Source organism: Sinocyclocheilus rhinocerous, unplaced genomic scaffold (genome assembly GCF_001515625.1).
Source record: "Sinocyclocheilus rhinocerous isolate Xijiao unplaced genomic scaffold, SAMN03320098_v1.1 scaffold515, whole genome shotgun sequence".
NCBI classification, from domain to species: Eukaryota; Metazoa; Chordata; class Actinopteri; order Cypriniformes; family Cyprinidae; genus Sinocyclocheilus; species Sinocyclocheilus rhinocerous.
The window spans coordinates 14,560-27,463 of record NW_015660140.1 but is presented as its reverse complement, the minus strand read 5'-3'; the positions used below and the strand labels follow the sequence as shown (position 1 = coordinate 27,463).

The 12,904-nt window shown below is 37.1% G+C and overlaps 2 protein-coding genes across 2 annotated transcripts; one reads left to right on the top strand and one right to left on the bottom strand.

Moving 5' to 3' along the window:
- Positions 1–1,866: 1,866 nt before the first annotated feature.
- Positions 1,867–5,732, bottom strand: tspan36 (tetraspanin 36). The gene is made up of 7 exons (XM_016534025.1): positions 5,606–5,732; positions 3,818–4,009; positions 3,564–3,638; positions 3,381–3,476; positions 3,107–3,256; positions 2,633–2,716; positions 1,867–2,547 (listed from the first exon to the last, which is right to left on the bottom strand). The coding sequence occupies exons 1-7, from the start codon at positions 5,663–5,665 to the stop codon at positions 2,473–2,475; spliced, it is 732 nt and encodes a 243-aa protein (XP_016389511.1). The 5' UTR covers positions 5,666–5,732; the 3' UTR covers positions 1,867–2,472.
- Positions 5,733–7,343: 1,611 nt separating this feature from the next.
- LOC107724883 (histone H1.4) lies at positions 7,344–7,913 on the top strand. The gene has a single exon (XM_016533966.1). It carries the CDS (start codon positions 7,395–7,397, stop codon positions 7,905–7,907), a length of 513 nt encoding a protein of 170 aa, XP_016389452.1. The 5' UTR covers positions 7,344–7,394; the 3' UTR covers positions 7,908–7,913.
- Positions 7,914–12,904: the final 4,991 nt, after the last annotated feature.

Here is a 12,904-nt window from a genome sequence, read left to right as displayed (position 1 = left end):
ACAAAGTTTCCTGTAAGGGGTAGGTTTAGTTGTAGGGTGATACAGTTTGTACAGTATAAAAACCATTACGCCTATGAAATGTCCCCATAAAACATGGAAACCCACTGTGTGTGTGTGTGTGTGTGTGTGTGTGTAGCTTACTGAAATACTGTGATTAAAAAGACTGATGTAATTTCCTCAAATAATGTTAAACGTTCAACTGTTTATTTAAATATTATTTCCTTTCAAATGAATAACTATCAACAAATATTGTAGTAACTCACGCCGTCATTTCCTGAAAATGATGCATCAATTTATTTTCTAGCTCTCAGCTACTGTAGCATGCTGCTAGCATCGATGAAATGTGTTTATCAGAATAGTTTTCAAATCATTCTGATCACCATTTATCTTTTTTCTCATGATAAAGTGAACCGAGGTGTCTGTGATTAGGTCTTGAGCTCTGCTGCTTTGTTTTGTACTTGCACACTCTCCTTTCTCTCGCCCTCATTCTCTTTATGTGCCTTCAGCTCCTTGATAAATGCTTAAAGACCTTCCACTACTGACAAAAAGTACAGCAGTTCCTGGAAACAAAATGAGCACCTCGGTTCCGGCAGTGCAGAGATGCAGTATCTTTGGATTCCTCAGCAGGAGAGACAGTGTGTTTGGCTACCCTCCAAATGCTTCATCCTGACTGAGGTCAGGTTACTGCACTGAGAGTCAGTGGTGAGAGGAGGAAATTAGATAAATGAAGAGCTTGTCTACATTTCCTCTGTCCAAACACCTGAGTCAGCTCTGTGAGAGTGAGAGGGCAAAAAATATGTATACAGATACACATGTAGCAGTGCGTACATTTCTGAAAAAATAAAAATAGCCAAGGCAGTATGTTGTTTAATTAAATGTGTTTTTTGAACATTAAAGCATGTCAACATATTCTGTTACACCAAATACACAAAATAATGATCTTTAAAAAAGCATCATATGACCCCTTTAAATTATGCATATGCTTATCATTGATCATTTATATTGTTAGATTATACTTATGCTTTTATTCAAAGTAAAAATAATTCAACCGCCATGCCATATCAAAGACTATAGAATACCTAATAGTCTTAAAGGGACATTGGCCATATCCATTTAGGTCCTCTGAGAGATTTAGCCAGGTTTTTTTCCCCCTTTAGCTTGCAGCGACCTCTAACGGTTACAAATGTAAATCATTTAGAATCAGACACTCATATTAGTATGTTTAACTGAATGTTTGAATGTTTAACAAAATATGTTTTATTCATGTGTATTGTATCGTATACTATATTTATAAACCACTAAATTCAGCAGGTCTTGTCTCGTTCTTTTAGGGTTTTCTCTGATTAAAAACTGACAAAGCTGAATATAAGTATATTCAAATTAGTGCTGTAATTATATGGTGTTAACAGATTTTTCTCTCTCTACATATGAAGAACATTTTATAGTATTGTAAACACTGAATTGTTTATTTATTACTTTCAACTTAAAGTGAAGGTGAATATTTGAAAACACTACAACTTAACACTACAAAGCGACAGTCTGTTCATTTTAAGGGTGTCAAAATGGTTTCCACAATTCAGGGATTCAATACACTTTGTGTTGTTTGCAAAAGAAAAAAGAAAAGAAAAAAAAAGTGGACCAACAGAGCATTTCTCATAATTACAGTTCAGGGCTTGCTTTCATGAGCGATATCGTCACAAATGTGTCAGCGTGAGACAGATAACAAGTGAAGTGTACGCCCACAATTTATCTAAAATCACATGTGTATTTCCTCAGAAATGGTGTTGATGAACAACAGTCATTTGAGGATAATTATGAACATGCATTTTGGTAATCTAGAAAAATGCAGAAATACACTCAGACCAGTTTATTTCCATAATTTAATATCCTTCCGTTGTGCTGTATTGTATACACTGCATGTAAACAGACAACTATAAGACAGATATCATTTGGACAGTAGCACTGAAAAAAATCAAACAAAAAAAAAAACACTGAATGTAATGTAGAAACTAAAGCCCACAGAAACATAAAATCCTTAAAAATGAAGTGCATCTATCAACTCTAAAGTTTGATCTACATTTTAAACATTTGGTGAAGTACTGCTATATAACATTTCCTAGTACTTTTGTGGAGTTGGAGACATAGACATACAGTATTTGTCAAGGGCTAGCATAAACCTGTTAGGCAGGAAAACGTTAATAGTCAAAACTAAGAATGTCACATGGTTTACAGACACCTCTTTGATCATATGATAATGTTCAGTGTTTTTCTGACCACACACCTGTGTGGTTCCTGTCAGCATTGCTTCAAGTTCAAGTTGCACTTTCAAATTCAAACCAAAAGGCTAAATGTTTGGAATACTGCCACACCTTCAAACCACTGATGTTTATGGTGCCAGTGAGGCTGTGTTTAGCTGCACAGTATCGAGAATGTAGAGACTGTCCCAAGTGAGGGATTCAGGAGATTTTACTATCACGCGTACAGAGGCTGATAGTCATTCTTCTTGCTTCTGCAGGCAATGACACAGATGCTGAGCATCCCAAACAGCTGAAAAAGACACACAAAACAAGTTGCTGAAAATTCATTGTCTGATAAACAAGGATGAAGATGAGGCTAAAATGAGCTGATGTACCTTAATGATGGCAAATCCCAGGATGACCAACATTGCATAACCAAGCACATCCTGAAGCACCTGCTCCAGTTTAGCTTCACATCCCTGTAGGAACAACAGAGTACAGAGGTTTTTGTTTCCCCCACAAAAACACAAATTACATAATTTTAATATAATATGCTGATCTAAATACAAGTGTTGTAACTAAAAAAAACTTGTAAAACTAACAAAAAATATATGTTGTTATTTATTTGAAATAAAGCTGAAATAAAATAAAATACACATATTAGATGAAAAACAAATGAAAATAAGCTTAGTACTAAAATTCCAAAAAGTGAAATAAATAAAAAAAGCTAAAAAAAAAAACCAACAAACAAATTTAAAATGAACTGAAAACATCAAATAAAAGCCAATTCAAAATATAAAATATTATAATAGCATGTAAATAATACTAAAATAACTGAATAAAATAATGCACAACATCAGATGTCAAACCTGTGTGTTCAGAAGATCTAGTCGGGTGAGTTGGCCAGTGCATTGTGTAGCATTTGCTTTGCAGCAGGAATGTGGCACAGAGTTGTTATGCTGGCCATACCATGGTATTGCAGTCCAGTCTGTGATGTTATTCACCCCACAGCACTCCAACTGGAAATGTAAAAGTAAAGAAGGACGAGGGGAGAATAAAGAGAATGAGAATCCTTCATGCATCTATTGCGTCTGTCATTTCCTGTGCAACCAAAAACGATATGAATGAACCTTTCAGCCTTACTTGAGATTGCAAGTAATCCACTGCATGGGCTTCAGTGTTCACACCGTCATACTTTTGAAAGACGCTGTTCATTGACTTTTCTAGGTCACCCTTAATCTGTAAACATCATAAGAAACAATTTCCAATTATTCATATTTCTACAGATTGTACACATTATTCATTATTTATCTAATAATTACTTACTCTTCCCCTGTAGATGAAGCCAAACACAAAAGCGGTCACCTCAGCTGCGAAGATTATCATGATGATGATAAGAAACTAAATGCAAATTCAGAGAAAAGTATACAATATTAAAAATGATGAAACGAGTACTACCCCAGAAGTTTTCAAGAAGGAACAGAAACCACCATATGGTCCCTACTTTCTATTTTCCATTAAATAAACTGAAACAAAGGCTTTGGGCACAAAAGGTACACAGACAGATGGCCCATACTTACAAAGCCTAAACCGACTTTGGACTCCCTCAGAGTTGCACAGCAGCCAACAATCCCGATGACAAACATGACCACAGCCACACCGATTATAATGGCTGCTGGGATGACAGAGTACTTATCAGACACAAAGTCTTCAAAGTTGTTGTAGCTCTTTATCACATAAGAGCCAACATACGCGAGGGCCGCTCCAGCAGCCTGGAGAAAAAAAACAACAACAACAGGTGGGTCAAAGACATGATCCTCAGATTTATTTATTTGTTCCAAAATACATTAAAAATGACTTTGAAAAACTTTATTAAAAGGTAAGGTTAGTTAAAGTCATGTGGGGCAACTCCCCGAAAACATTATTTCAGTTTTTATTATTTCATGACATTTGTAAGGGGGAAAAAAAAGAAAAATAATGATTAAGACGTGTACACTCGCATGTATTTCCTTTGTAAGAAGAACGACATATGTTATTAGTTTTTACTTCCACTACACAACATGACATTTTAAAACAGTGGTGCTCAACCAGCAAACTAACTAAACATTTACTTGTGTGTACAAAAAAAAAAAAACAGTTATTAAATGCATATAATTTTCAAGAAAGGTTTACTTTTTTGACATTCTTTTTTGAAAATCATAAACTATTTGGCAAAAACATTTTAAACTTTTTTTTATTTTTTTTAAGATTGTTGAAATGAGAAAGCATCACAAAGTAACATGCTTCTCTGAATTTCCAGTTCACTTCCATAATAACAATACATTCATCATCTCTCACATGATGTCATAAGGTGTCATTTCATAACAAGTACACTTTGGAATTCTTGGTGATGTATGACTCGCTAGCGCATGATCTGTTTCTTCAGTAGTCAGTCACAATGCACAGTCACGAGACTATGAGTAACCTTCTCCTGCCCTCTAATCTTTCCTGGAACGCTAGTCTTGTGCCTCAGCTTGAGCAGAAGCAGCACAGCAAAACAGAAACCCTTGAGGCATGAAGGTACACATGACAACGGCAATACATCAGCTTTCCACAAGACAAAGATGATACAATAAGAGATTTCTGTTCCAGATTTCCAGGTTTTGTTACTTACTGCACTATTGTTAGAGAAAGAAATAAAAACTGTCTCACAAAACCACAAGTGCATGATGTCCAAAAGGGCAGGAACAACAGGGCCCCTAAAGGCCTTAACCTTAAAAAAACAAGTGTCTTGATTTCTGTGAATTTTAGCAATGGCTGGCTATATGTAGAGGAAAGTATTAAAATGGCTATGCAGAAGAGTTAAAAGTCATGTTTTTTTTTTTTACAGAACTCCCTTTCCTGCCCATTTAAGCCTAAAATGAGTACACTAAGCCAAATTAGATGACTAGGCCTACATGATGACAGAAAAAAATCTTTTTTTTTCTTCTTTTAAAAAAAAAAAGTTTATGTTAGAAGCTCTGACAGTTACATCAACTCTGATGGAAACAAGTGTGAATACCTTTAAAGGCTACAAACAACACAAGCTCGTTCATATGGTTTTCTTAAGTGTATAAACAAAGAGCAAACAAACGACTCACCCTAAATTAAATTACATTTTAGAGAAGAGCTCGCTGTCAGAAGCAAGTTACTCTGACTAAACATTAATTTAGTGTCTGGAGGAGGGGAACAACCTCTGGATGAATACAAACGATTGTGATGCTTATAAAGGACCCTTCTTCCTACAAATAGTAATCAAATAACAGCAGTATGGGTTTGTAAACCTCTTAGGGTACTTTCTATAACAACATACAACAGAAATTATGTTAAAAAGAACAACACAAACTTACCCAAAATATTAAACTGAGAAATAAAAGAACGGTTTTAGATGTTAGAATTCCGCAATCCATGTCTGCTGCTGAGTGATGGGCCCAAACTGTGAATGTTTCCGATTTGTGACGTTTTCTGAGTTTGTCAGTCAGTCACATGCTCCTCTTAAGCTTTAGGAGCGGAAACCCCCAGGTCCTAAATACCGTTGCGCTCCGTGGTTTATAGCCAAGGGGCTCACGACGGAAATGCGTGACGCGTTGTCTGGGTACGTGAGACGTAAAAGCACTGAAAATATGGGACAGTATAGATCCGTGATAGAGCACTAATAAAAGCTGTTTACTTTCAGCTTTTGAGTTCTTCTTTATTATGCTACAAACCTTTGAATGTAAATATATCAAGACAATATTTAAGGAAGTATAACTTTTGACACTGCATTTCACTCGATTTTTTTAGCTGAACTGGGACAGATCATTAGCAAAATTGGGACATGTCAACTTGAGGTGGTCAAGCTTGTTTTTGTTGCATGGTAACAGGTTTGTTAATGGTACAAGGGGGCCTACTTTTAATTTGTTTACACAGCAGCTTTGCAATGTCAGTTTGGAGGACAGAATTTATAATTGGCACCTTAAAACTAAAAAGATTCAATACCTTAATGCTCAGTACACTTGCGAAAGCCTCACACTATGTTGAACTTTGCCAAACACAAAATGTTGTGAATTGCACTGGCTTATAATGAAGATGTTCAGCCTTTTTTTGAAGCACAAGTAACACAGCACAGGGTTTTAATTTTAGTTGATCACAAAACCTCTCACAAACTGAGCATGTTTGATTTAAAAGTAGTAAAATCATTTACGCTTATGTAACCCTCAGACATCTCTGAACATGCAAAACAACCAAAAGGGTCCTTTTAGGTCATTTATCATCCAACTGACATGGCATCAGAGATAAGGTTTCAGCGGTCTGGGAGACACCCTTCTGGTGTAATAACTCCAGAAGATCAAACTGTAAGAAGTAAAACGCTTTTATGAATTAAACTAATATGATTTTAACATTATTTGAAGTTTTAAATGTCAGCCACATAAACACAATGGATGTAATGAGTGACATCTAATAGCCTCAGATCTCAGACAATCACACCTGATATATCTGAAGGTGTTAGCATCTAAATAAAATAAAAAGAATACATTAAAAATATAATTTATCGTTGTTATTGGAGTTCTAATTACATTTATTCAGCGTGTCAGTGTTTTTGTAGGGCCATAATTTGCTAAAAGTGAGAAAAAAGAAAATGTGTTTTAGTCAGCTAAAACTGCATTATTTGTTGAAAAACTCTGCAAAATATTCTATTTTTTAAATTCATGATAATATTAAATATGGTCCAATCTCACAGAACAATTGCACATAATAAGCAAATAATCTTTTTAAAAGCATGCAATTATAAAAAGTCTAGAAACTGTTCAGTCTTAAAACAGCATGACACATTGATTCTTCACATTTGCAAATAGAAAACAAGTTTTAACTGTATTAATACAATGCTACGTACAAGTTAAATGTTATTGTGGCACTTTTTTATATTTTCTGGCTGCCAATCCGGGTCGTTATATTATTTAAAAAAACCAGAAAACATACTCTTTCTATTGATCGGAAAACACAAATTATTGCGGCTCATAATAAGGCGCTGAAATCATGATTGCTAGAGTCTACACGGTTCTCATGTTGACTATTTTAATTGCACGCGCCCGCCCTCCAACTCAGTCTCATCAGACATCTCCTTCCAGCTGACGTTCCAGCTCAAATAAGCTGTCAGTCATGTCCACAGCCTTTCCATCAGCCCCATCTTCTGCTACTAAAACGCCAAGACGAAGGTCCAAGGCCAAGAAGTCAGGAGCCAGCGTGTCTGATCTGATCCTCAAGGTCTTGTCATCTTCAAAGGAGCGCGGTGGCGTCTCTCTGGTCGCTCTGAAGAAAGCTCTGGCTGCCAGTGGTTATGATGTTGAAAGAAACAACTCGCGCATCAAACTGGCAGTAAAGCGACTGGTGGCCAGCGGTCGCCTGATTCAAACCAAAGGCACTGGAGCATCTGGATCATTTAAGATCGGCTCGAAAGCTGCTACAAAGCCTAAGAAGCCAAAGGCGAAGAGGGCAAAGAGAAAGACGGCTAAGAAACCTGCTGGGGCAAAGAAATCACCCAAGAAGAGAAGGAGAAGTTTGAGAAGTCCTGAAAAAGCCAGCGAGACAGCTGCGGTCAAGAAGACCACAAAACCCAAGAGAGCCAAACGAAGAGCTTCCAAAACAAGCAAAGCAAAAACTGCCAAAAAGTAGCCTAATTGACAGGATAATGACTGTTGTTCATACGTTTTAAAGGATTCTCGCATCCTTTTAATGCTTTGTAAAAATAAAATGATTCTTAATTAACAAAACCCTTTTTGTCTCTTGATGCATTCAACTTGGTTATTTTATTAGTAGTAATAGTATTTTATTTTACACTATTATTTTTTACACAATAAATTACATTTATTACGTTTAAACACATTTTGTTTACAGCAGACCAAAGTTCAAAAATATTATTTTATATTATTTTAGCTTAGATGCCCAGTTTGTTTAATATCTAACGGATAAATGTTAAAAATAGCTCAATTTTGTAGTGTAAAGTGAGTGTGTAATTACGCACGAGCTTTATACAGGTTATTCCACTAGATGGTGTTATCTGAAAAGCAGTAGACTGCTAAGTGCTTTTAGTCATCCTTGTTTAGACATAAGGGTTAGGGCACTGGGGCTGGTGTTCAAATATCACCATCTAGTGGAATAACCTGTATAAAGCTCGTGTGTAATTACGTCACTTATTCCGTAAAAAAAGAATTAAAAGACTAATTATAAGAAAAAGAAACGGTTATCCAAGAAAGCAATTATTTTATACTACAGTGTTTTTTAATTTCAAGCAAATGTTAGGAGAAAATTTGAAATTTACATCAGGGTAAACTGATCTGTGTTGTACCAGAAAACCTTTGAGGACGTTGAAGAAAAAAGCACAATTTCATCAAGGGGAATAGCATATTTGATTAGAGCAACTGAGAAAAACTCTCACTTTACTGCTAATGACTTGGAATATGACATAATGGAAGGAGGAAAAAACATTTCAGTGCAGAGTGTAAGAAAACTAGACAAGAATGGCTGTCATGTTAGGACATCTTGCGGAATGCCACTCAAGAAGAACATAAAAAGCCAACTTATAATGCTAAAATAAATTTGGATATATCTGTGGAGTCCCGGAAGAATGTTTTATGGAGTGATGTGACCAAACTGGAAATTTTTGGACTCATGGATCAGTGTCTGGTGCAAAAAAGGCAAAACTTATGAGCAGAAGGACACCCTCTCCATGATCAAACACGGAGGTGGACCTGTCTTGTTATGGGGGTGTTTTGCTGTTGCAGGAAGTGGAAATCTTGACTGTATGAAGGACATCATGGATTCTTTGAAGTATCAAGCCGTTTTGGCAAAGATTGTGATGTTTTTGGTGCAGAGACTGAAGCTTGATGATCAATGGTGTTACGTCCTTGAGTTGTGTTAATGTATCTTTTATTATTTCCCCAAGTCTCTCTTTTTACTTTCACTTTCCTAGCCACGTCCCATTGGCCCATGCCACACACCTGGTCCACATGTTCCTGTGCTGTCATTGACCAGCACTTTAATCTGATTGGTGCCCAGAGTAGATGCCATTCATGAGTCTCTAGACGCTTCAAAACTTTATTCAACTTTTCATCCTATAGTTGTGCTGTAGTGAATCTTAGTATCCCGTGTGATTCTGCACAAAATCTGACTATTGGGGATTGAATAATTTTGTAAATGAATGTTTAGAGCCAATTTTATGTATGTATGTATGTTTGTATTTATTTAATTTCCCTCTACTTTACATTCAATCACTCAAATGTGTATTAATAAACTGTCGCGGGGTGAATGAGAACACAGACTCGGTACTGATAGAAAGAGCCCCGGAGGGTGATTTACTGCCCACACACTGATCACACGTGCGCGGAGGAATGGTGCTCGGTGCCCGTGGGGTGAAGTGACGGGGTGCCGTCGGAGTCTGTGAATAAAGGAGAAACAAGCATTAATGTCGCCTGGAGCTCCGGTGTGCCTCCCCGCTGGTGTCTCTGCTCCTGGCTTTTATGGCCAGCGGGAACGAGCTCCAGGTGCGCCACTCATCACGCACAGGTGTTGTGCTTCTGTGATCAGTGTGGCAGCGGCGTTTCCAGGGCGACGCTGATCTGGAACCGGGATACTCGCCACAAAACATTCTAGGTTGCTGATGCCTTGCTGAATTGTTTTCATAAAATTTTGTTCTTGGCATCAAAATGTCTTGCAGGTCAAGGGGTTGAATAATTCTAATTGCCACTGTATTGTGTATTGTATTGCCACTGTATTGTAACATTAATAATAATAATACATTTCGATTACATTTTGTTTTGCCCACTTTCTCATAAACTGGAAAACATAATATAATAAATGGGTTTTCCCTCTATAACCTCCTAATTTGTTCCTTATTGATAAGAAGTAAGGTAATTGGAGTAGTCATGTTTAGATATTGGGCAGAATATGGTCATGCAGAATAAGGCACTGGTGCTTTATAACTATTAATAAGCAGTCAATGTATGCTAATAACCAAGTAGTTAATAGTGAATAGTGATCCCTAATCTAAAATGTTACCAAAAGTGTTTGACATGAATGTAAATTCCCAACCAAGTTAAAAATGACTTAAATCGTACTTTTGACCTGCAATGAGATTCACTATCTCTCATTTGCTTATCTATAGAATACAATACTAATAACTGACAGTGAAAATGTAAATGCAAACATAACAGTATAAAAATAGCAACAAGCAGTAAAACAGCAGTAAAATAAGTTTAACATTAACCAGCAAAATGTATTCATACTTAGATGCAACCGGAAAAGAATTTATTTTTGAGCCTATTGGGAATTTCCTATGTTTTTTTCCCCAGTGTGTTTTTTGTTTTATAAGTTAAATAAGACTAAAATAAAATCAGATGTTAGTAACATGTTTTTCTGAAACCTGTCATTATGTTTGGCCCATTTTCATACAAAAGTCTTGCATAGTTAAGAACCTGCAGAGTGTAACTAGCAGCTTTTCCGTATCTTGTATTTTAATTGATCAGAACTGCAAGCTAGCCAAACAAACTTCTCTTAGAAGCACTCACACGATGAGGAAGGGTTGGTAGAAAAGGAATAATAATAATAATAATAAACATGGGTAGAGTATAATAAAGCATAACATTTCATTTCATAACCATCATTATTACAACATAACATAAAACATAACAAAAGTTATATAAATAAAAATATAATTAAATGGTATATAAAAGGAAGTCAGGGTGTGGAAATTAGTGAGGAAGTGTTACTGTAAGTACACAAAGCATTTTGGACTTATGTTATAAACATATGATACTCATAATGTTATAAACATATGATATCATGTTCTAGGGATTCTGTTTGTTATAATTAATAGATTACATATAATAACACATAAAAATACTAAAATATAATACCTATTTCACTTTCCCAGAACATTGCAAACCATGCAGACTCGAAGTTATATTCTTTTTGAGTCAAGAGGTGACATTTCATCCTTTATTTGTTATGCTGTACAGACTTGCAGGTCATCAAACATGAACTTTGGTGCTTGCATGTGTTTGTGTTTCCGCTTTCTTCCATATATAAGTGTGTGTGTGAGAACAGAAGTTAAAAAGTGTATTGTGACTGCACCTTAAGCCAAGAAGACCAGGACAATCTTCAGAAGAACTATCTGTAAGACTGTTGTTTTTATTACTTAAACAGCATTTAAAAAGTATAATTATTGTGCATATAACATTTTTATGCACATACTGAGATTACATGGAATATTTTTACTTTTAGCGCCTTGAGTATAAGAAAGAAAGATTAAAAGAAAGATGTAAGAAAGATTACAATAAAATGTATTATTATTATTATTATTTTAAAAATACTGTTTAAAAGTACTAGAAAACACAAAGTTGATTAAAAGTGGCGGAACACTGGAAAGAAAATGGTTACAGCATTTAAAACACTTTTTGTTTTTTAATTTAGAGAAATGTTAACCTAAAATCTTTATGGTGAAAAGGTTCATGCCCACTGCCAGCTCACTCTACATGTACAGCAGGCAAATAGCAAGGCTCTTTATAATGCTATCCACATCATCTTTAATATCTTATAGCCTAAATTAAGCTTTTACATCAAAGAAAAAAAAAACAAGGCAAAAACTACAATAAATATATAAACATACTTATGTCACGTGTTTGTTGCTGTTTAGTTCCTGTTTGCCCCTATTTGGTTCAGTTCCTATTCTCATTTAGTTTATCATCGTTTATTCTGTTCACCTGTTTTGATTACTCCTCACCTGTTTCAGTTCTCCCTAATTACGTTCCATGTGTTTACATACCCCGTGTTTTCCTCAGTTCCCATGTCTTGCTTTGAAGTTACGTTGTGGTGTTTTACTCCTATGTTCTTCTGTTTAACTCTTGGTTTGATAATTAAAGACTCACTTCTGGATTACCCTGGCACTGTGTGCTTCATCCCCACCGCATCGTGACAGAAATCAAGACCTCAAAAACTGAAAGTAAGTGGCGTCTTTTCCACCGTGTTTGTTTTTCGCCTTTTTTGAATAGTTTTTGTTTTCTTGATTTTTCCCCGTGGCATGAAAACCGCCGCACGTTTCGCCGCTCCGTAGACGAGCCCGCCGGCCGCTCCGAAGATAGGCCCTCCGGCCGCCATTGACCCAAGCCCGCCGGTCACCGCAACGGCAAGCCTGCCAGCCTTTCACCCCGAGCCTAGAGGGGAATCTGTGGAGGAGAAGGCGGTTGGTTCTGGTCCCTAGGTCCCCGGCCGCTACGAAGTCAAGCCCGCAGGCCGTGGCTTTCTCAAGCCCGCCGGTCACCGCAACGGCAAGCCCACCAGCCACGCCTTTCACCCCGAGCCTAGAGGGGAATCTGAGGAGGAGAAGGTGGTTGGTTCTGGTCCCTAGGCGCGCTCCAGTGTCGGCTCCAGCCCCAGAGCTCGCTCCAGTGTCGGCTCCAGTCCCTGAGTCCGCTCCAGTGTTGGCTCCAGCCCCCGAGTTCGCTCCAGTGCCAGCTCCTCGAAAGCGCCTTGCTGTGCCTGCTCCTCCAGAGCACCCTCCAGTGCCAGCTCCTCGTAAGCGCTTCCTAGTCCCCGAATCCAGCCCAGAGTGGGCTCCAGTTCCCGAGTATAGCCCAAGGAGGGCTCCAGTTCCCGAGTTTAGCCCACGAATTATC

What these genes read in the sequence shown, in the direction of transcription:
- tspan36 (XM_016534025.1), bottom strand. Translation starts at nt 5,665, where the DNA reads ATGGATTGCGGAATTCTAACATCTAAAACCGTTCTTTTATTTCTCAGT. An exon ending in GCTTCATCTACAGGGGAAGA is followed by an intron (nt 3,477 to 3,563) that starts GTAAGTAATTAT and finishes TGATGTTTACAG; the next exon opens with ATTAAGGGTGACCTAGAAAA. An exon ending in TGGATTACTTGCAATCTCAA is followed by an intron (nt 3,257 to 3,380) that starts GTAAGGCTGAAA and finishes TTACATTTCCAG; the next exon opens with TTGGAGTGCTGTGGGGTGAA.
- LOC107724883 (XM_016533966.1), top strand. Translation starts at nt 7,395, where the DNA reads ATGTCCACAGCCTTTCCATCAGCCCCATCTTCTGCTACTAAAACGCCA.